This window comes from Loxodonta africana, chromosome X (assembly GCF_030014295.1).
Source record: "Loxodonta africana isolate mLoxAfr1 chromosome X, mLoxAfr1.hap2, whole genome shotgun sequence".
NCBI classification, from domain to species: Eukaryota; Metazoa; Chordata; class Mammalia; order Proboscidea; family Elephantidae; genus Loxodonta; species Loxodonta africana.
This window is the reverse complement of record NC_087369.1, coordinates 23,704,275-23,728,610: the sequence shown is the minus strand read 5'-3', so window position 1 is coordinate 23,728,610 and position 24,336 is coordinate 23,704,275. Positions and strand designations below refer to the sequence as shown.

The window sequence follows — 24,336 nt, the reverse complement described above, 5'->3', positions numbered from 1 at the left end:
AGAACTTTCTCATAGAGTTTCCAAGGAGCACCTGGTGGATTTGAACTGCCAGCCTTTTGGTTAGCAGCTATAGCTCTTAACCACTACACCGCCAGGGTTTCCATACAGTCATTAGGATATAGGGTCATTAGGGAGACGAAAATTAAACCCACGATAACACATCACTACACATCTATTAGAACAACGAAAAAAAACAGCAATGCCAATTGCAGGCAATTGCATCACTCATATGTTGCTGGTAGGAATGCAATGCGGTACAGCCACTTTGGAAAACAGTTTGACAGTTTCTTATAAAGTTCAACATACCCTCATATATGATCCAGCGACCCTACTCTTAGACATTTACCCAAGAGAAATGAAACCTATGCTAAAACAAAAACCTGTAAGGAACTTTATTCATAATCACCAAAAACTCAAAACATGTCCTTCAACTGATGAATGGATAAACAAACTGTGGTACACAATAGAATATTACTCAGCAATAAAAAGGAATGAACTACTGATACATGCAACAACATGAGCGGATTTTTATCACATTCTGAAAAAGGCAAAACTTTAGGGATAGAAAACAGATCAGTGGTTGTGAGGGGTTAGGATGGGGAGAGTGGTTGATTACAAAGGGGCCTTACGAGGTAATTTGGACCTGATCTCTCTTGATTGTGGTGGTGATCGAACAGTTCAAGCCAATTCAAGCTGCCTCTTGAACTGTTCTGTCTCTATGCATTTGACAAAACTGATAGACATGTATACCACAAAAAGTAAGTCCAACTGTAAATTTAAAAATAATTTTTTAACTTCCAGCAACTTCTCCAAATCTATGACTTATTCCTTCTTGAATATCAGCAATTGCCTAAACACTGAATAAAACCAATCCCAACAGGTTTTCTCATTTAAATCTCTGATTCACATATTAAAATATTAAGCCAAATTAACAAGACACAAACTCATCTAAACAACAAATCAAAAAATTAATAGCATCTGGGGGGCCAAGATGGCGGACTAGGTAGACGCTACCTCGGATCTCTCTTGCAACAAAGACTCGGAAAAACAAGTGAATCGATCACATACATAACAATCTACGAACGCTGAACAACAAACACAGATTTAGAGATGGAGAACGAACAAATACAGGGAAGCAGCAACTGTTTTCGGAGCCTGGAGCCAGTGTCCCAGTCAGGTAACCTTGGCGCCAGGCTTAGGTCTGGGCCCAGGGGAGCTGACGGCGCAAACAAGGGGTGCAGCCCTACCCGCCTGAACTGACCTCGGGAGGGGGCCCAGCCAGTCCGCGCAGGCGGCGTGGCGACGCGGTTGGTGGGAGAAGTCCCCGGGAGGCAGTGACTGGTTTTGGAGCCGGGAGTGCAGCGTCCCAGCCGGGGAACCTTGGCGCCGGGCTTTTGCTGGGTGCTGTCAGGGCACAAGCACGGGGCGCAGCCCTACTCCCCTGAACTAACCCCGGGAGGGGGCCCAGCCGGTCTGGGAGGGGGACCAGCCGGTCCTCGGAAGTGGCGCGGCGACGCGGCTGGCAGGAATAGAAGTCCCCGGGAGGCAGCGACTGATATTGGAGCCGGGAGTGCAGCGTCCCAGCAGGGGAACCTTGACGCTGGGCTTTGGACTGGCAGCGGAGGATCTGACCGTGATTTCAGCGGGCCAGACCCTTGGGGGCAATCTCCACACAGCAAGCACACATAGGCGACACACCCCTCGGGAATCTCAGATAAAACAGTCATTCCAAGCAAGATAAACAACTTTGGCTATATTCCGAGGTGCTACTCTCCTATTTCTCTGAACCCTCCCCCACCCTTCCCAGGCAGCTTCATTAACATTGGAATTGCCTGAGCCAGAGGGAGAACGGCTTTGGCTCCACAGCGGCTTTGCTTCCCCCCCCCCCTTTTTTTGTTTTTGTTTTTGTTTTTGGTCTATTCCTAACCCATTCTTCTGGCCTGAGAGAAGCAACCACAACAAACCCAGGGACCAAAAATCCATCCCTAATTGGACTAAAAACACAGAACCAGCTACAGCCAAGCATATATGATCCAAATCTCGGACTTTCATCCTTACAGGGAACAAGGTGGTGGTTAGAATCCAAAGGCAGTTCTGATAGGGATCTGACTGCATTTTTTTTTTTAGCAGATTTTCTGGAAAAAAAAGTTTCCCAGGTCTGATATCTCTGCTTATTTAACAGAGCTCTAACTGACCCACAACAGGGAACTGAGGGCTGAAGCTCCCCCCAGACCACATAGACTCTTGCCTTAGGGGTCTAAGGAGGGTGACATCTACCAATCAGTAGAGGTACTTGCACTGGGGGCCTAAGGTACAGCTGCAGTGCCCTCCCACCAAGGTGCTATAGGAATAGAGACACACCTACCTCACTGACACTTGGGGGAAGCCTGTCAGCATTCTGCTCCCCCTGGAGGGTGAACCCCAGCTGCTAATAGAATCTGGTGCACACAACTATCACCACTACTTCTCGAGGTGGATAGGTGTTAGGGTGAAGCACACACTTGATGACCCAAAATCAGATTCTACTCAAAAATAGTGAATAAACTCAGGCATATATATCTGGCAACAGCCCAAACCAGCTGGTAATAGGTCATAAGTAAGTCAAGGGCTACAACAAACAAGACAGCACAATCTAGTAGCCCATCCATGTATATTGAAAGAAAACAAAACAAGATAAGACTCAGTGAGCAATTATAGAATAAACCACTACTATTTTTTTTTTTTATATCTTAGTGATGGCTCGGAGACAGCAGTCGATATCAACCATATAAAGAAGCAGACCATGACAGCTTCTACATCTCCCCAAACAAAAGAATCAAAATCTTTCCCAAATGAAGATATAATCCTGGAATTATCAGATACAGAATATAAAAAAATAATTTACAGAATGCTTCAATACATCAGAAACGAAATAAGGCAAACTGCAGAAAAAGCCAAGGAACACACTGATAAAACTGTTGAAGAACTCAAAAAGATTATTCAAGAACATAGTGGAAAAATTAATAAGTTGCAAGAATCCATAGAGAGACAGCATGGAGAAATCCAAAAGATTAACAATAAAATTACAGAATTAGACAATGCAATAGGAAGTCAGAGGAGCAGACTCGAGCAATTAGAATGCAGACTGGGAAATCTGGAGGACCAGGGAATTAACACCAACATAGCTGAAAAAAAAATCAGATAAAAGAATTAAAAAAAAATGAAGAAACCCTAAGAATCATGTGGGACTCTATCAAGAAGGATAACTTGCATGTGATTGGAGTCCCAGAACAGGGAGGGAGGACAGAAAGCACAGAGAAAAGAGTTGAAGATCTGCTGACAGAAAATTTCCCTGACATCATGAAAGACGAAAGGATATCTATCCAAGATGCTCATCGAACCCCATTTAAGACTGATCCAAAAAGAAAAACACCAAGACATATTATCATCAAACTTGCCAAAACCAAAGATAAAGAGAAAATTTTAAAAGCAGCCAGGGAGAAAAGAAAGGTCTCCTTCAAGGGAGAATCAATAAGTTCAGACTACTCAGCAGAAACCATGCAGGCAAGAAGGGAATGGGACGACATATACAGAGCACTGAAGGAGAAAAACTGCCAGCCAAGGATCACATATCCAGCAAAACTCTCTCTGAAATATGAAGGCGAAATTAAGATATTTACAGATAAACACAAGTTTAGAGAATTTGCAAAAACCAAACCAAAGCTACAAGAAACACTAAAGGATATTGTTTGGTCAGAAAACCAATAATATCAGATATCAGCACAACACAAGGTCACAAAACAGAACATCCTGATATCAACTCAAATAGGGAAATCACAAAAACAAATTAAGATTAATTAAAAAAAACATGCTCATAACAGGGAATCATTGAAGTCAATATGTAAAAGATCACAATAATCAAAAAGAGGGACTAAATACATGTGGCACAGAACTGCCATATGGAGAGTGATACAAGGCGATATAGAACAATACAAGTCAGGTTTTTACTTATAAAAATAGGGGTAAATATTAAGGTAACCACAAAGAGGTATAACAACTCCATAACTCAAGATAAAAGCCAAGAAAAATGTAACGACTCAACAAACATAAAGTCCAACACTACGAAAATGAGGATCTCACAATTTACTAAGAAAAACGTCTCAGCACAAAAAAGTATGTGGAAAAATGAAATTGTCAACAACACACATAAAAAGGCATCAAAATGACAACACTAAACACTTATTTATCTATAATTACGCTGAATGTAAATGGACTAAATGCACCAATAAAGAGACAGAGAGTCTCGGACTGGATAAAGAAACACGATCCGTCTATATGCTGCCTACAAGAGACACACCTTAGACTTAGAGACACAAACAAACTAAAACTCAAAGGATGGAAAAAATATATCAAGCAAACAATAAGCAAACAAGAAGAGGAGTAGCAATATTAATTTCTGACAAAATAGACTTTAGACTTAAATCCACCACAAAGGATAAAGAAGGACACTACATAATGATAAAAGGGAAAATTGATCAGGAAGACATAACCATATTAAATATTCATGCACCCAATGACAGGGCTGCAAGATACATAAATCAAATTTTAACAGAACTGAAAAGTGAGATAGACACCTCCACAATTATAGTAGGAGACTTCAACACACCACTTTCGGAGAACGACAGGACATCCAGTAAGAAGCTCAACAGAGACGCGGAAGACCTAATTACAACAATCAACCAACTTGACCTCATTGACTTATACAGAACTCTCCACCCAACTGCTGCAAAATATACTTTTTTTTCTAGCGCACATGGAACATTCTCTAGAATAGACCACATATTAGGTCATAAAACAAACCTTTGCAGAATCCAAAACATCGAAACATTACAAAGGATCTTCTCAGACCACAAGGCAATAAAACTAGAAATCAATAACAGAAAAACTAGGGAAAAGAAATCAAATACTTGGAAAATGAACAATACCCTCCTGAAAAAAGACTGGGTTATAGAAGACATCAAGGAGGGAATAAGGAAATTCATAGAATGCAACGAGAATGAAAATACTTCCTATCAAAACCTCTGGGACACAGCAAAAGCAGTGCTCAGAAGCCAATTTATATCGATAAATGCACACATACAAAAAGAAGAAAGATCCAAAATCAGAGAACTGTCCCTACAACTTGAACAAATAGAAAGTGAGCAACAAAAGAATCCATCAGGCACCAGAAGAAAACAAATAATAAAAATTAGAGCTGAACTAAATGAATTAGAGAACAGAAAAACAATTGAAAGAATTAACAAAGCCAAAAGCTGGTTCTTTGAAAAAATTAACAAAATTGATAAATCATTGGCTAGACTGACTAAAGAAATACAGGAAAGGAAACAAATAACCCGAATAAGAAACGAGAAGGGCCACATCACAACAGACCCAACTGAAATTAAAAGAATCATATCAGATTATTACGAAAAATTATACTCTAACAAATTTGCAAACCTAGAAGAAATGGATGAATTCCTGGAAAAACACTTCCTACCTAAACTAACACATTCAGAAGTAGAACAACTAGATAGACCCATAACAAAAAAAGAGATTGAAACGATAATCAAAAACCTCCCAACAAAAAAAAGCCCTGGCCCGGACGCCTTCACTGCAGAGTTCTACCAAACTTTCAGAGAAGAGTTAACACCACTAGTACTAAAGGTATTTCAAAGCATAGAAAATGATGGAATACTACCCAACTCATTCTATGAAGCCACCATCTCCCTGATACCAAAACCAGGTAAAGACATTACAAAAAAAGAAAATTACAGACCTATATCCCTCATGAACATAGATGCAAAAATCCTTAACAAAATTCTAGCCAATAGAATCCAACAACATATCAAAAAAATAATTCACCACGACCAAGTGGGATTTATACCAGGTATGCAAGGCTGGTTTAATATCAGAAAAACCGTTAATGTAATCCACCACATAAATAAAACAAAAGACAAAAACCACATGATCTTATCAATTGATGCAGAAAAGGCATTTGACAAAGTCCAAAACCCTTTTATGATAAAAACTCTCACCAAAATAGGAATTGAAGGAAAATTCCTCAACATAATAAAGGGCATCTATGCAAAGCCAACAGCCAACATCACTCTAAATGGAGAGAACCTGAAAGCATTTCCCTTGAGAACGGGAACCAGACAAGGATGCCCTTTATCACCGCTCTTATTCAACATTGTGCTAAAAGTCCTAGCCAGAGCAATTAGGCTAGACAAAGAAATAAAGGGCATCCGGATTGGCAAGGAGGAAGTAAAATTATCTCTACTTGCAGATGACATGATCTTATACACAGAAAACCCTAAGGAATCCTCCAGAAAACTACTGAAACTAATAGAAGAGTTTGGCAGAGTCTCAGGTTACAAGATAAACATACAAAAATCACTTGGATTCCTCTACATCAACAAAAAGAACATCGAAGAGGAAATAACCAAATCAATACCATTCACAGTAGCCCCCAAGGAGATAAAATACTTAGGAATAAATCTTACCAAAGATGTAAAAGACCTATACAAAGAAAACTACAAAGCACTACTACAAGAAATTCAAAAGGACATACTTAAGTGGAAAAACATACCTTGCTCATGGATAGGAAGACTTAACATAGTAAAAATGTCTATTCTACCAAAAGCCACCTATACATACAATGCACTTCCGATCCAAATTCCAATGTCATTTTTTAACGTGATGGAGAAACAAATCACCAACTTCATATGGAAGGGAAAGAAGCCTCGGATAAGCAAAGCATTACTGAAAAAGAAGAAGAAAGTGGGAGGCCTCACTCTACCTGATTTCAGAACCTATTATACAGCCACAGTAGTCAAAACAGCCTGGTACTGGTACAACAACAGACACGTAGACCAGTGGAACAGAATTGAGAACCCAGATATAAATCCATCCACATATGAGCAGCTGATATTTGACAAAGGACCAGTGTCAGTTAATTGGGGAAAAGATAGTCTTTTGAACAAATGGTGCTGGCATAACTGGATATCCCTTTGCAAAAAAATGAAACAGGACCCATACCTCACACCATGCACAAAAACTAACTCCAAGTGGATCAAAGACCTAAACATGAAGACTAAAACGATAAAGATCATGGAAGAAAAAATAGGGACAACCTTAGGAGCCCTAATACAAGGCATAAACAGAATACAAAACATTACCAAAAATGACGAAGAGAAACCAGATAACTGGGAGCTCCTAAAAATCACACACCTATTCTCATCTAAAGACTTCACCAAAAGAGTAAAAAGACCACCTACAGACTGGGAAAGAATTTTCGGCTGTGACATCTCCGACCAGCGCCTGATCTCTAAAATCTATATGATTCTGTCAAAACTCAACCACAAAAAGACAAACAACCCAATCAAGAAGTGGGCAAAGGATACGAACACGCACTTCACTAAAGGAGATATTCAGGCAGCTAACAGATACATGAGAAAATGCTCTCGATCATTAGCCATTAGAGAAATGCAAATTAAAACTACGATGAGATTCCATCTCACTCCAACAAGGCTGGCATTAATCCAAAAAACACAAAATAATAAATGTTGGAGAGGCTGCGGAGAGATTGGAATTCTTATACACTGCTGGTGGGAATGTAAAATGGTACAACCACTTTGGAAATCTATCTGGCGTTATCTTAAACAGTTAGAAATAGAACTACAACACAACCCAGAAATCCTACTCCTCGGAATATACCCTAGAGAAACAAGAGCCTTCACACAAACAGATATATGCACACCCATGTTTATTGCACCTCTGTTTACAATAGCAAAAAGCTGGAAGCAACCAAGGTGTCCATCAATGGATGAATGGGTAAATAAATTGTGATATATTCACACAATGGAATACAATGGAATACTACGCATAGATAAAGAATAGTGACGAATCTGTGAAACATTTCATAACATGGAGGAACCTGGAAGGCATTATGCTGAGCAAAATTAGTCAGAGGCAAAAGGACAAATATTGTATAAGACCACTATTATAAGATCTTGAGAAATAGTATAAACTGAGAAGAACACATACTTTTGTGGTTACGAGGAGGGGAGGGACGGAGGGTGGGAGAGGGTTTTTTACTGATTGATTAGTAGATAAGAACTGCTTTAGGTGAACGGAAGGACAACACTCAATACATGGAAGGTCAGCTCAATTGGACTGGACCAAAAGCAAAGAAGTTTCCGGGATAAAACGAATGCTTCAAAGGTCAGCGGAGCAAGGGTGGGGGTTTGGGGACCATGGTTTAAGGGGACTTCTAAGTCAATTGGCAAAATAATTCTATTATGAAAACATTCTGCTTCCCACTTTGAAATGTGGCGTCTGGGGTCTTAAATGCTAACAAGCAGCCATCTAAAATGCATCAATTGGTCTCAACCCACCTGGAGCAAAGGAGAATGAAGAACACCAAGGTCACACGACAACTAAGAGCCCAAGAGACAGAAAGGGCCACATGAACCAGAGACCTACATCATCCTGAGACCAGAAGAACTAGATGGTGCCCAGCCACATCCGATGACTGCCCTGACAGGGAGCACAACAGAGAACCCCTAAGGGAGCAGGAGATCAGTGGGATGCAGACCCCAAATTCTCACAAAAAGACCATACTTAATGGTCTGACTGAGACTAGAGGAATCCCGGCGGTCATGGTCCCCAAACCTTCTGTTGGCACAGGACAGGAACCATTCCCAAAGACAACTCATCAGACATGAAAGGGACTGGACAGTGGGTGGGAGAGAGATGCTGATGAAGAGTGAGCTAATAATATCAGGTGGACACTTGAGACTGTGTTGGCATCTCCTGTCTGGAGGGGGGATGGGAGGATAGAGAGAGTTGGAAGCTGGCAAAATTGTCCCGAAAGGAGAGACTGGAAGGGCTGACTCATTAGGGGGAGAACAAGTGGGAGTATGGAGTAAGGTGTATATAAACTTACATGTGACAGTCTGACTTGATTTGTAAACGTTCACTTGAAGCTCAATAAAAGTTAATTAAAAAAATTAATAGCATCTGAATTAAAAAAAACTGAATCCTACATGTCTGTATCATTAGTTTATATGACTTTAAATTGTTTTGATCCATCTCCTCTGGTTTCTTCTTCATCTTATTATAATCTTAAATATATACATTTTTTTAATACAGAAAAGCTGTACAGAATCACAGCTTTTCAGGAAAATCACCTTCGTGTGCAACAGATTGTACAAAGGCTAAGTAAAGAGTTAGTGACATTAAGAAAAGTTCAAGGAAAACTATTGCTCTTGTTTGAGGGGGAAAAAAAGATGTTTTCAAAACATCCATCTTGTCTGTGTATATTGCTAAAAATCCTCAAATTATTTTGTTTGACCTTTTTCTCTAATTGGCTTGAAACAACCAAGTCACAAGGCAACCTGGCTTCAGGCTACAATTCCCAATCTACCAAAATTTCTTCCAAAAAGTCAGCAAGCCAGGATCATGAAACATAATATTATGATTAAGATGCTTTGGCTTCCAATTAAACTTGGACCACTTGGGCACTTTTTTGAGCTTCAGTCTCATAGGAGAGGAAATTGTGTAGATAAATCAAGAAAGCCAAGGTTTCTCTCTCATGAAGTAAAATCCATTCATCGTAAAAGCTTAGATAATTCAAGTGAGGTTACCAGACTTTTTTCAAACCTTCAGATTTTTACGGTTTCTAGGGAACATTTGGAAACCCTGGTGACATAGTAGTTAAGAGCTACGGCTGCTAACTAAAAGGTCGGCAGTTCGAATCTGCCAGACACTCCTTGGAAACTCTATGGGGCAGTTCTTCTCTGTCCTACAGGGTTGCTATGAGTCAGAATTGACTCGACGGCAACGGGTTTGGTTTTGTTTGGTTTAGGGAACATTTTAAATAGACCAATGGATTGAATAAGGTCAGTCAACTAAATCCCTTCAGAAACATACAAACTCTGAGGCAAAAACCTTTCTCAAGAAAACGACATTAGGACACTATGTTATTTGGGGTCTTTTAATCCTTGTATTTATAACTGACCTGAATATTGCAAGTAGAAAAAAAATGTTTTTATCAACCCCAATGCACTGAACTGAAAATGTGAATTTTTTTCTCCAATTACAATTAATACTCTTATTACAATAAAACTCTGGTTAGGAAACAAAATAACTAAAAGAAACACCTGGCAAATTATGATGTAGGAAAAGGAAAGACAAAGAAATGAGAAAAAGTTCCTTTCCAATAGAATCTCTTCTAGTCATCCTTATGAATTTTGCTGGGAAGACAAACAAATGCAGACTACTGAGTGATAATGACTTTAAGTCATTGTTTTCAGTAAATAGTAACATATTCTGAGACAACCCTTGCCTTCCAAACACTCTTTCAGGAATCACATATATTAAAGTCTTTTATTGTCCCTTAAATCTTAATTCTGGCTCATTCTCTATCTAAAATAAACCCAAACATGTATAGCAAAATAATATTTTCAGAGATTAACTTCTGCTGTTTCCTATATTTTTGTATTTCCATTCTCCCATTTAAACCTTGAGCAAATTCTGTGCCACTGTGCCACAGGGGAGCTTTACCAAATTGTATGTCCTTGGCATGGGGATGCATCTGCCCGGAGAAATGGGTGCTTTTTTCTTCACCCAAAGGTGTCACATCACATGCACACCAAAAATTTGCCCACAGTGTTGTGCCTGCCCAGAAGGAGCCCTTCTTATCCCTGTGATCATGTGGAATTAGAGAAACTAAGACCATTTAAGAGGAGCTGCCTGGTGGCACAGTGGTTGAAGAGCTCGTCTACTAACCAAAAGGTTAGTGGTTCGAACTCATCAGCTGCTCTGTGGGAGAAAGACATGGCCGTCTGCTTCCGCAAAGATTTACAGCCTTGGAAACCCTATGGGGCAGTTCTACCCTGTCCCATAGGGTTGCTATGACAGCTGTGGGTTTGGTTTTTTAAGACCATTGAGGAAAATAGAATTTGATGAGAAAGGAAGCCTAAGTACATTGAGGAAAGAGTTTGAAATAAGAGGGATTTCTCCCAGAGCAAAAAGAGGATCTTCTAGGAGCAAAAGAGATCAGCGGTTCTCATGAGCAGAGGCACCAGTGCCCCTTGAAGCAGCAGGACCTGAGAGGGAATGGGAAGCCCAGGCCCCAGCCTCAGAGAAGCACACCTAAAGGGGCCACATGGGCTAGGACAGTGGATATCTTCTCATACACCAGGTAGCTGTTGGCTGGAGGGTCTCCTGGTACCCTTGGAGAAGGCTGAGAAACCGGGCAACCAGGAGGTGGTGGATGTGCCAAGACTGAGGTTCAATTTCCAAACAAAATGGTGGGGTGGGAGTCAGAGGTTAGACTCACTAAAACCAAAAAAAGCCAGATCCATTGCCGTCGATTCCAACTCACAGCAACCCTGTAGGACAAAGTAGAACTGCCCCACGGGGTTTCCAAGGCTGTAATCTTTATGGAAGCAGACTGCCACATCTTTCTACCACAGAGAAGCTGGTGAGTTCAAACCACTGACCTTTCAGTTAGCAGCTGAGCATTTTATTTATCCACTGTACCACCAGGGCTCCTAACAGACTGACTAAAGAAAATACCTATTTCTTGCACAGGTGAATTTGGGATCAGAGAGGTATGTTGGGTACACAGATTGAAGAGACACATTCTCCAGATGGTTCTGACCAGTTGCCTGGTCAAACTTTAAGAAAAGGGAACCTTTTGCCATGGGCTACTGCGTACCAGTCTCTGTCTTGTGCACTTGCACAAAATTCATCTCATTTCAACCTCACAGTGAGAGGGAGAAGTAAATTTTACTTCACCCTTCTTTATACATGGGGAAACTGAAACTTAGAGAAGTCAGGCAATTTACATGAGGACCTCCCATGAGTAAATCACAAAGCCAGACCGTGAGCCTCGATCTCTTTAACACCAAAACCGACTCTTTCCACTACAGTAATTGTTTTCAAACTACGTTCCACAAAATCTAAAAGGTGCTTCAAGGGCTCCAAACATTCCATTTAGATTGTGTTTTTATATTTTTAACTTTGTTTTTTAAGTGTAGGTGAAGGCAATTTATTAACAGAAAACAATAATTCGAGGAGCCCTCTTCTTTTTTTTTCTTCACAGATGGTGACCATGGTGATCCCTCCCTGTCTGTGTGTGCTTTTGGAAGGGATAGGGGTGACATCCTCAATCTGCCCCATCTTCATTCCTGAATAGCTAAGAGCTCTGAGGGCAGACTGGACCCCAGGCCCAGGGTTCTTGGTCCGATTTCCCCCTGTGGGGCAGATTTTGATATGTAGAGCAGTGATGTCCAGGTCCTTGCACCTTGGGGCCACATCCAGGGCAGCCAACATGGCATCGTATGGTGAGGATTCATCTCAGTCAGCCTTTACCTTCATCCAACCACTCACCCGGCAGGTGGCTTCCTTCCCAGAGAGATGGGTGACATGTGCAAAAGTGTCATTGAATGGAGCAAAAATGTGGCAGACACCAAATATATTTTCTCCTTCAGTCACCTGAGGGCCCAGGCTGATGATCTGCTCTTCCTTCTTTTGCTTCCTTCCTTGCAAGACGCCATTTCTGCATGTCATCTCCAGACTCCGCCACCAGAAAGCATTTTTAACTATTTTTAAACTAATAAAACAAACCACACACATATTCCACAACATTGACACTCACCAATATACTAACTTTTCTTGCCAGGTTCATCAGATTTTATGCAGATCTCAGAATAAAGCTTCTGCTACCAACTCTAGGTACATGCTTGAACTTCTTGTAACTGTGTCATGATTAGGAAGGCTGTGGTTCTATTTTGCGTTTTGGGGAAGGTAGTGAATTCGGGGGTGTGAATATTCACTTATGTAAAATGGTACAAGCAGGGACAAAATAACTAAAGAAAATGGGTGCTTCACTCAAATGCCAAGCAATGCTCAAACATATAGGTTTGGAACAAGCTGCCATCGTGACAAAGAAGAGCAATAATGAGTACATGAGTACCTCCTTACATTTGGAAAGTATTCTGGTACTGATAGATGAATTTTTCTAGGATCAGTTTAACTGAATCCTATATTAAGTTTGCAAGGCAAGCTGTTAAAAATTGGTTATCCTGTTCCTCTATTCCCCATGTTTTCTGTAAACTGGTATTAAAACTAGAGGCTTGATTACATTCGGGGGGGGGTTTTGTTTGCTTATTTGTTTGTTTTTGCTTTTTGGCAAGAAGACCTCATTGGCGATGGTGTGTACTTCCTACCGCATGGTATCAGGAGGCACACAATATTGGTTGTCCCACTTTTTGCAACACAACCATTGATAGTTGGATTCAGATACTGTCAGTCTGATCTCTCTATCATGAACTTCCCATCAACCATTCATTTAATGGTTTTAGCAGCTATTGATGATAGTTGCCAGTCTACCTATTCTAACAAAAAAAAAAACCTACAAAAACAAACCTGCTGCTGTCGAGTTGATTTCAACTCATAGAACTGCCCCATCGGGTTTCCAAGGCTGTAAATCTTTATGGAAGCAGACTGCCACATCTTTCTCCTGTGGAGCGGCTGGTGGTTCGAACCACCAACCTTTCAGTTAGCAGTTGAGCACTTTATCCACTGCACCATCAGAGCTCCTATCTATAGCTAATAGGGCTTGAATATGTTAATTTTCTAATTCCTTCATTTCTCCTGCATTTCTTAGCTATGATTTGCCTATAACGAGGAACTTTCCCTCATCAGCTATTAGGTTAACCTAAAATCAGTGAAGTCCAGAATGTGGAACAATCTATAGGACAAATAATCCAGTTTCTTCAATAAATAAACGTGGTTTTAAAAAACAAACAAGAAGAGGAGAAATTGTTATAGATTGAAATAGACATATCAACCAAATACACCACGTGATTCTTCTTTGAAGGCTGAATCAAACATCAAATTTTTTTTGAAAGATAAGGATATGCTTAAGACAATTGAAGAAAATTTATAATTAATTGGGTGTGAAGAAAAAGACTTTTTTTTTCGGGTATTAGATATTAATTATGGAATTGTGGTTACTTTTTTGGTTGTGATAAATACTATCTACTGGCGTAATGGATTTGCTTTAAAAAATACTCTAACCCCACTCCTCAAAAAAAGGAGGGGTTTAGATGAAACAAGAACAACAGAGAGTTGATGGTTGTTGCAACTGGGTTGATGGGTACATGGAAGTTTATGGTACTATTCTTTTAACTTTTGGGTGTTATTATTTTCCATAATAAAATGTTTAAAGAAATAAATTCAATTCTCAGACTAGGTCCAGAAATTGGTGACAAATAGAATGGTTACCATTTGCAATGACTTATTTGTGTGTGAATCAAGATCTTCTCTCACTCAATACAGTGCATAAACTTAAGTTTGAAAGACAGTCTCCAGCTTAATTCAGAACATCTCTTACAGTATTTGAAAGGATATCATGTAACATTTTCATAATTGAAAATGCGAGTCTTAAATCTTAAGTTTTTAAAAAAATGAGTAATCTATCAACATAAAACAAAGGTCATTTGGATCATCACCATCATTGTTTCTTTACACGGCAGGTCTTATCCTGATGGCATTCGAGTGTCTCAGTACCATGTTACTATTTCATCATCCAACACAGAAACTGCTTCTGGAAATGAGAATTTCCTCTGGAGTAAATGGGAATTCTTTCAATGACTGAAGATTTTTATCGAGTCTTCTGCTGTCTAAACCAAGGGTCAGCAAATGACAGCCTACAGGCCAACTCACCACACAGTCCCATGCATTCACATACATACTATCTACAGGCAGAGTTGAACAGTTGCCACAGAGACCATATGATCTGCAAAGCCTAAAATATCTCATTCTCTACAGAAAATGTTTGCTGACCCCTGGTCTAAATCAAAAGATAAACTTCAGGGTTTAGATTTTGCAAGACTGACTTATATCGGGTTAGGGTAATATGTTCTAAAGGTCTTATACCTCCATGACTTGAATATCAATATATCATTAATATTTTCTAGTTTGACAAAGGACAGAAAAATCAGTGGTTCAATAAAATTTTCATTAGTCAAGTAACTGTGGGAGCAAAAAACCAGCAGGATCAAAACATGACACCATTTCAGAAATGTTATTTGAATTCTTACAAAGCTCTTTCATTGACGAATCTTTCATTAGTGGGAGTTTTCTGACACTCTCCTGACCGTAACAATGCACTCTACCTCAGGGTTCATCCACATGGCTGACCCCCTTATGGAAGAGATGCTTACTCTCCCAATCAAAAATGCAAAGAAGCATTTAAAACAGGACAAGTTAACTGGTAAGGTCAGTTTTTGCCTTATCTTTTGAAAGGAAGTAGGAGAGAAAGTCAGACTGAACTTGACAATAAAAATTTAGGGGCAGGGGGTGGGGCCAAGAAGGAGTAGTCAGATGCTTCCGTTAAGCCCTCTTACAACAAAGACCCAAAAAAAAACAAGTGAAAAGATTACATGTATGACAAATTAGAAGCTCTGAACATCAAAGGCAAATTTAGAAAATGGACTGAGCGGCAGGGGAAGGGAGAGACGGTTCAGAAGCGGAGATGAGTTGCCAGACCTGAATCACCGGGAACCCTCAGGCACCATTCCCGGGAGCAACTGCAGCAGGCTGGTGGTAGCGTTTGGCCGCAGTTTCCTCAGGGAGAAACAGCCAGCCACACAGCCTACTTACACCTCCGGAAACAGAGAAGAATGGTACTCTCAGCAAAAGCTAAGTACTTGTGTATATTTTACCGTGCCCCCCACCCCCAAGCTGGCTTCAATGGCTGTCAGTTTCCCTGGGCCTGAGATAGGTCCAGCTGCGCAACCTGAGCCATTCTCCCAGCCTTGGAGAAGGAATGAATTCAAAACTGGGGAAAAGATAATCTGCCAGCTCCACTAGCCTGGAGAGCTCAGGACAGAAGTGGCTCCTGTGCAGGCATAAATGGTCCATGGACTTTGAATACCTTTCCCCCCTGCATGGACCTGTGCGGGCCTATTTCAGGAGAATAGGCCCTTGTTGCCAGACTACAACTGTTTCAGCTGTGCAGTGGTGAAGTAGCTGTTTGATGTTCGACACCGCTTTGCCTATTAAACAGGGTCCTCACCTACCCACATCAGGGGCCTAAGGACTGGTGGCTTCACTCAGGTTACCCAGCCACCCATGACAGGGGTCCAAGGATAACTGATACCTCCCAGTCCTTACAACCAAAAGCATTGGGTCCCCAAGATCTGTCTGCAGAACACACTCACCTGTGTGCTTTAGGGAACAGGGACACACTTTCCTCACAGACAGTCAGGGGATGGTCGTCAGCCCCCCACCTTGTTCAGAGCATGACCCCCTGCTGCAACCAGATACTGGTACCTACACCAATCAACCACACACCCCTAAGACTGTAGGACAGAGCCTGTACCACACACTTGATGACCAACTACCTGGACACCCGAGCTGAATCCATATAAGAAAAGTGAATGGACTCCTAGGCTCATTTACCTGGTAACAGCTCTAGCCATCTGGTGACAGGACATTAGAGCTTCAAAGGTGGAAATAATCAAGCTAGCTCACTCAAGCAACCCATTTGGGCATATCAAAACAAAAAGTAAGCAAACATAAAATAAACTAACATAATAACTTACAGATGGCTTGAAGACAACAGTCAATATCAAATCACATAAAGAAGCAGACCATAATTGCTTCAACAAGCTCTCAAAACAAAGAATCAAGGGATCTTCTGGATAAAGGTGTCTTCCTGGAATTACCAGAGGCAGAATACAAAAGATTAATAAACAGAGCTCTTCAGGAGATCAGGCAATACACAGAACAAGCCAAGGAACACACAGATAAAGCAGTTGAAGAAATTAAAAAGGATATTCAAGAACATAATGAAAAATTTAATAAACTGCAAGAATCCATAGAAAGACAGCAATCAGAAATTCAGAATATTAACAATAAAATTACAGAATTAGATAACTCAATAGAAAGTCTAAGGAGCAGAATTGAGGAGGTGGAAGGCAGAGTTTGTGAGATTGAATATAAAGCACTTGCACCAATATACTTGAAGAAAAATCAGATAAAGAATTTTTAAAAAATGAAGAAACCCTAAGAATCATGTGGGATTCTATCAAGAGAAATAACCTACGAGTGATTGGAGTACCAGAACAGGAAGGGATAACAGAAAATACATAGAGAATTGTTGAAGATTTGTTGGCAGACAACATCCCTGATATTATGAAAGATGAGAAGATATCTATCCAAGACGCTCATCGAACTCCATGTAAGGTAGATCTTAAAAGAAAGTCACCAAGACGTATTATAATCAAACTTACCGAAAACCAAAGATAAAGAGAATTGTAAGAGCAGGTAGGGATAAACGAAAAGTCACAAACAAAGGAGGGCCAATAAGAATAAGCTCAGACTACTCGGCAGAAACCATTCAGGCAAGAAGGCAGTAGGATGACTTATATAAACCACTGAACGAAAAAACTGCCAGCCAAGAATCACATAACCAGCAAAACTGTCTCTCAAATATGAAGGCAAAATTAGGACATTTCCAGATAAACAGAAGTTTAGGGAATTCATAAAAACCAAACCAAAACTAGAAGAAATACTAAAGGGAGTTCTCTGGCTAGAAAATCAATAATAGCAGATATCAACCCAAGACTAGAACACTGGACAGAGCAATCAGGTGTCAACCCAGATAGGAAAATCACAAAAATACAAAGCCAACTGCCACCATCATCCTAAATGGAGAGAGTCTGAAAGCATTCCCCTTGAGATCAGGAACCAGACAAGGATGCCCTTTATCACCACTCTTACTCAACACTGTGCTGGAGGTCCTACCAGAGCAATTAGGCTAGAAAAAGAAATAAAGGGCATCCAGATTGGTAAAGAGGAAGTAAAAGTATCTCTATTTGCGGATGGCATGATCTTATACACAGAATACCCTAAAGAATCCTCCAGAAAACTACTGAAACTAATAGAAGAGTTCAGCAGAGTATCAGGATACACGATAAACATACAAAAATCAGTTGGATTCCTCTACACCAACAAAAAGAACATTGAAGAGGAAATCACCAAATCAATACCACTTACAGTAGCCCCCAAGAAGAGGAAATAGTTAGGAATAAATCTTACCAGAGATGTAAAAGACGTATAAAAGAAAACTACGAGACACTAATCCAAGAAACCAAAAGGGACCTACATAAGCGGAAAAACATACCTTGCTCATGGATAGGAAGAATTAACATTGTAAAAATGTCTATTCTACCAAAAGCCATCTATAGGTACAACGCAATTCTGATCCAAATTCCAATGATATTTTTTAATGAGATAGAGAAACAAATCACCAACTTCATATGCAATGGGAAAGAGGCCCCAGACAAGTAAAGCATTACTGAAAAAGAACAAAGTGGGAGGCCTCACTCTAGCTGATTTTAGAACCTATTATACCGCCACAGTAGTCAAAACAGCCTGGTACTGGTACAACAAGAGTTACATAGACCAATGGAACAGAATTGAGAATCCAGACATAAATCCATCCACATATGAACAGCTGATATTTGACAAAGGCCCAAAGTCAGTTAAATCAGGAAAAGACAGTCTTTTTAACAAATGGTGCTGGCATAACTGGATAGCCATCTGCAAAAAAAAAGAAACAGGACCCATACCTCACACCATGCACAACGACTAACTCAAAATGGATCAAAGACCTAAATATAAAATCGAAAAAGATAAAGATCATGGAAGAAAAAATAGGGACAATGCTAGGAGCCCTAATACATGGCATAAACAGTATACAAAACATTACTAACAATGCACAAACACCAGAAGAGAAACTAGATAACCGGGAGCTCCTAAAAATCAAATACCTATGCTCATCCAAAGACTTCACCAAAAGAGTAAAAAGACTACCTACAGACTGGGAAAAAGTTTTTACCTATGACATTTTTGATCAGCATCTGATCTCTAAAATCTATACAATACTGCAAAAACTCAACTACAAAAAGACAAATAACCCAATTAAAAAATGAGTAAAAGATATGAATAGGCACTTCACTAAAGGAGGCATTCAGGTAGCTAACAGATACATGAGGAAATGCTCTCAATCATTAGCCATTAGAGAAATGCAAATCAAAACTACAATGAGATTTCATCTCACTCCAACAAGGCTGGCATTAATCCAAAACACACAAAATAATAAATGTTGGAGAGGTTGTGGAGAGACTGGAACACTTCTACACTGCTGGTGGGAATGTAAAATGGTACAACCACTTTGGAAATCAATTTAGTGCTTCCTTTTTCTTTTAAAAAGCTAGAAATAGAACTACCATATGATCCAGCAATCCCACTCTTTGGCATATATCCCAGAGAAATAAAAGCCTTTATACGAACAAGTATATGCACACCCATGTTCATTGCAGCACTGTTTACAATACCAAAAAGATGGAAGCAAGCAAGGTACCCATGAATGGATGAATGGATAAATAAATTATGGTATAGTCACACAGTGGAATACTATGCATCCAAAAAAGAACAATGACGAATCTGTGAAACATTTCCTAACATGGAGGAATCTTGAAGGCATTATGCTGAGTGAAATTAGTCTGTTGCAAAAGGACAAATATTGTATGAGATCACAATCATAAGGACTCAAGAAATAGTTTAAACAGAGAAGAAAATATTCTTTGATGGTTTCAAGAGTCGGGGGGGAGGTTTCACTAATTAGATAGTAAGTAAGAATTACTTTAGGTTCAGGGAAAGACAACAGACAATACAGGAGAGGTCAGCACAACTGGACTAAACCAAAAGCAAAGAAGTTTCCTGAAAAAACTGAACGCTTCGAAGGCCAGCGTAGCAGGGGCGGGGGTTTGGGGGCCATGGTTTCAGGGAACATCTAAGTCGATTGGCATAATAAAATCTATTAAGAAAAACATTCTGCATCCCACTTTGAAGAGTGGCATCTGGGGTCTTAAACACTAGCAAGCGGCCATTTAAGATGCATCAGTTGGTCTCAACACAGCTGGAAGGGCCACATAAACCAGAGACTACATCAGCCTGAGACCAGAAGAGCTAGATGGTGCCCGGCTACAACTGATGACTGCCCTGACAGGGAACCTAACAGAGAACCCCTGAGGGAGCAGAAGAGCCGTGGGATGCAGAACCCACATTCTCATAAAAAGACCAGACTTAATGGTCTGAGACTAGAAGGACCCCAGAGGTCATGGTCCCCAGACCTTCTGTTAGCCCAAGACAGGAACCATTCCCAAAGCCAACTCTTCAGACAGGGACTGGACTGGACTATGGGATAGAAAATGATACTAGTGAGGAGTGAGCTTCTTGGATCAAGTAGACACATGAGACTACGTGGGCAGCTCCTGTCTGGAGAAGAGGTGAGAGGGCGGGGGGGCGGTGGGGGCAGAAGCTGACCAAACTGACAGGAAAATGGAGAGTGGAGGGAAGGAGTGTGCCGTCTCATTAGAGGGAGAGAAACTAAGAGTACATAGCAAGTTGTATATAAGTTTTTGTATGAGAGACTGACTTGGTTTGTAAACTTTCACTTAAAGCACAATAAAAATTAAAAAACAAATTAGGAGCATATTCAAGAAGATGTCAGTGAAAGGGGAACAAGGACCCATGGCATGTTTTCTCTCCTCTCTCAGAAGAATGAGGAGGCAAGGGGAATAGCAGAGTTCAGAAAGTCTTTGCTAACCAAGGGAAACCGTGGCCCTCTCCACACTGAACTTAGGAGCCCCCACAGATGCTCTGAGTAGGGATTTGAGGGCCTCATCACAGATCTCTTGAAACTTACCTACTTCCTGGAAGGCTGGCAAAACTTGTCTGCTAATGATTTACATTCTGAGGGGCAGGGGAGAAAATATCCTACTACTCAAGAGAATTTTTACCTTTAATTTCCTTAAGGCAGCAGGAGTCTCTGTCCTCAGGAAGGCACCCCAAAAGGAGAACCTTGGACTGAACTAACAGGATGAACAAAGTCTCCACTATACCTTCAAGATGTGTTCATTGGACGCCTTGTCATCAGGGGACACATACAGACGGATGAACACAGAGTTGCTGTATTGACCACGAAAAGTTACAAGCGTCTGCAGAAGGCTGAACTTCCTCTCTGACCAAAGCCCTTCAGGGCCAATATTCGATTCCAGCACCGGCCAGCGGAAAGGTGAATGCCGTAGGATGCGCAGCAATGGTTTGGCATCTGCTTTTTCTATTGCTTCTGAAAGGGAGCAGACATGAGGGGAGAATTAGAATTGCAAACTGGATAACCAGACCAGAACTACAAGTGCATCTTCTTGAGAGAAAAATTTCTGGAAGGCCCCAACTAAAAATTTCAGTCCTGGACCTTGGCATAGCTGTTAGGGAGAGGGTGGGAGAGATGGAGTGGAATGAGCATAACCACAGAGACAGAACTACCTACAACTCATACTTCAGCGTGACTGTCTAAACCTAGTGTTCTCACCAGGACAGCTGACTAGGGAATCTGCTGGATAGTCCCTACCAATAAAAGATGGGCTAGCTAAATCAACCCCAGGCAATGAAAGATGTTAGGCTGATAATACTCTGCAGGACTGAACTACAGGCCTAACTCGAGGAAATGGCTCAGTGAAGTCAATCACTTCCCAGTGGAGTTGAATTAATGCTTCAGGCTCTCTCATCTTCTACTGCATCCTCTAGCTCACCAAATGACATCCCAAATCCTAAACCAGTAACATACTTCCCAGAGACACTGGCTTTTTCCTGCATGGCCTTGAGAAAGCAGACCAGACAGAATGGCTATTCTGAGGATAAGTGTATCTTCTAATTCCAGTTGGACCCCAAGATGTGTAGACAGGCACCTGACAGAGATGTCTGTCAGGCTGCCCTGCCTGGGAATTAGAATTTCCCAACCCAGTACGTCCTATGGAACAGATCAACACTCCCAAGTGTCCTCCACCCAGGTGCCTTCTCAGACCAGACCTGGCCTCTGGATTCTGGTTTCTGTACCAGGTACAATGGGGTCTGCCTTCTGACTGCCCAAGTTTCTCACAGAAGAATTGCTATCCAAAGAATCCAAACTGTAGAAATAAAAGTATTTTCTCCATCAAGCCAGCAATGGAACATTAACTAAGACACAGCTAGTCCAAATCCAGTCTTTGAGAATTGTTCCTTTCCTTAAACAATACCTTTCAACATGAATAGATTTCTTAGTAGTTCTCTTTTTCCTTAAACAATATCTTTAAACATTAACAGAGCTTGGAAGAATAAGTGTGGTAAATATTTACTTTCTTTATTACTCACTCTCATTCATGCAGGATGCATAAAGGATTTTGGCTTTCTGTATGGCTTCAGTGTCCCGCCTTCGACTGACTGATTTCTCCAAAAGTGCTGGGAAGGTTAAAAGAGGATTCGTTAGTATCTGCCCACACTTGGTGCTGAGTTGGAGGTCATTTGACAATGACAGTGCCCGGCCTCCAGAAAATGAAATGTAAAGGCAGACAACCCTGGCAAAGACAGATCTGTAAAAGACACGGATACAGCAGAACCTATTCTACGTTGCTGGAGATTCAAATAAAAACAATTTAACATCCTCTTATCCAGGGTTCTCCTAACTCGAAAGAAACCAAAAGTTCAATTTCCAATGGAGACTAGACCTTCTGTGGGGGGTTAATTTCTTCTGCCATCTACACGAAAGGAAACAGAGTTCATTTATTCAAGAACCAAAAATAACTGACTTCCGTCACTTATTTCTGCTCTGAGTAATATTCTCAATGGAGGAAATTTCATCAGGCTTGGGTTTCTTAAGATTCCTTCACAGTCCACCCTCACAGGGAGGTCAGCTGGAAGAAATTTCTCTTTAAAAGTGTGATTCAATGTTGCATAAAGAGGCTGTGGACTGGAAGAAGTTGTTTAGACTGGAAATGGAGAAGCAAGATCGGGAAGCCTACCCGAACTGCCTGAAAACTTGCCCATTTACCCCTGGGAAGCCCTGGCCATTTAAAGGAGGCTGTGAGTGCAAAATGGTCGCTAGGATAGACAGAGGCTCACTTTGAAAATGAGTTTCTATTTACAAAATTCTGAATGCTATTGTCTGAAGGTGGGAAATGACCGTTGGTCACTATTTCATTAAATAAGACGAAAGCCAGGAGTCAGTAAAAGCAGCCCCTCCCAAAGCAGGACACCTGAGTGTACTTTAGAGTATCCATTTACCCAAAATGAAGCCCAGATGATGAAAACCCCTGGTGACTGCAGCCCGGTAGCACTACCTGCATCTATGTCAAACTGCTGTTGTCGAGGCATTTGTAGCTTATTTTTGAAGCAACCTAGCAGCCTCCAAAATCATGGTACAACAGATGCTCCTACAAGACACAATGTACAGTGCTAATCAAAGTAATAAATAATCACACATCCCCTGAAGAATTTGCTTCTAAACTAGGCCTATGTTTCCAAAAAAAAATTGCAACCCCAAGCTCCTGCCCAGTGTTTCATAAACACCTCTATGAAGAAGAAGTCCATGTAACTAGTTAGATTCAAGTGAAATAAATTAAGTTGGGCTGAATGTGTGCGTTTTCAATTATTTCCACTTGTTTGGTGTTTCTTTCTTGCGTATTATCATAGCAATAGAAAGGGAAAACTAGCCCCAAGGATAAAGAAAGGAGATTGGTTTTTTAATAAACAGAAAGTTCTAAAACCATCCCCACATATATTTCCATTCAAATCAGGTCGTGTGCCTTTCCACCATATTGCTTACACAGTCATTAGATTGTTGGGAGACACATTTGGAAGTAAGTAATCCGAATTTCATTTAGGAATGTGATGTCGTTCCAAGGCTATAAACACTCCACAAGCTGTAAACGCGAATGCCCTGAGGACCAAAAACAAGCCACAGGAGCAAAAAGAACTAAAAGTATTAAATATTTACCTGCATGTGTGCCCAAAGTAAGCTGTGTATCACAAGAAGGGAGAAAAAAGGGCATGAATACGCTTAGTAGGGCAATCCTGAAACCCTCACCACACATAAATATTAAATTTGTATATGTCAAAATTCTGGTTTCTGTATCCAAATTAGGCTTTTCTAACAGATGCAGCTAGCACCGGTTCCTTGTCATGTCCTTTTCTGTCTCCTTTCCTTCTCTTCCTCCCCAGGCAGGCAGGACAGCATTGATATGCAGACAGTGATGTGGCAATCAGTGGGTAGCATCCATTTTATGTACCGCTCCACGTGAATTAGGGGCAAGACGAATAAAATCCAGCCTGGAGAGTCATTACTGAGCATAAAACAAAGTCTGCCTATCAAAGGCAACTCAGGTTATTAAGACGTTTTTTTTAAAAGTGCTGGGA

At 40.7% G+C, this 24,336-nt stretch overlaps 1 protein-coding gene across 4 annotated transcripts in view; it reads right to left on the bottom strand.

The window, feature by feature from the left end:
• Positions 1 to 24,336, bottom strand: part of PHEX (phosphate regulating endopeptidase X-linked) — a 244,095-nt gene that overhangs the window by 164,724 nt on the left and 55,035 nt on the right. For 3 of the 4 annotated variants that reach the window (XM_064278085.1, XM_064278084.1, XM_064278087.1), the window contains 2 exons: positions 22,297 to 22,383; positions 21,009 to 21,235 (listed from right to left, as the gene is read on the bottom strand). In XM_064278085.1, coding sequence (XP_064134155.1) covers positions 21,009 to 21,235; positions 22,297 to 22,383 — 314 coding nt within the window. Of the gene's footprint in view, positions 1 to 21,008; positions 21,236 to 22,296; positions 22,384 to 22,649; positions 22,784 to 24,336 lie in introns of those variants that run through there. The other variant, XM_064278086.1, reaches the window with a different exon arrangement.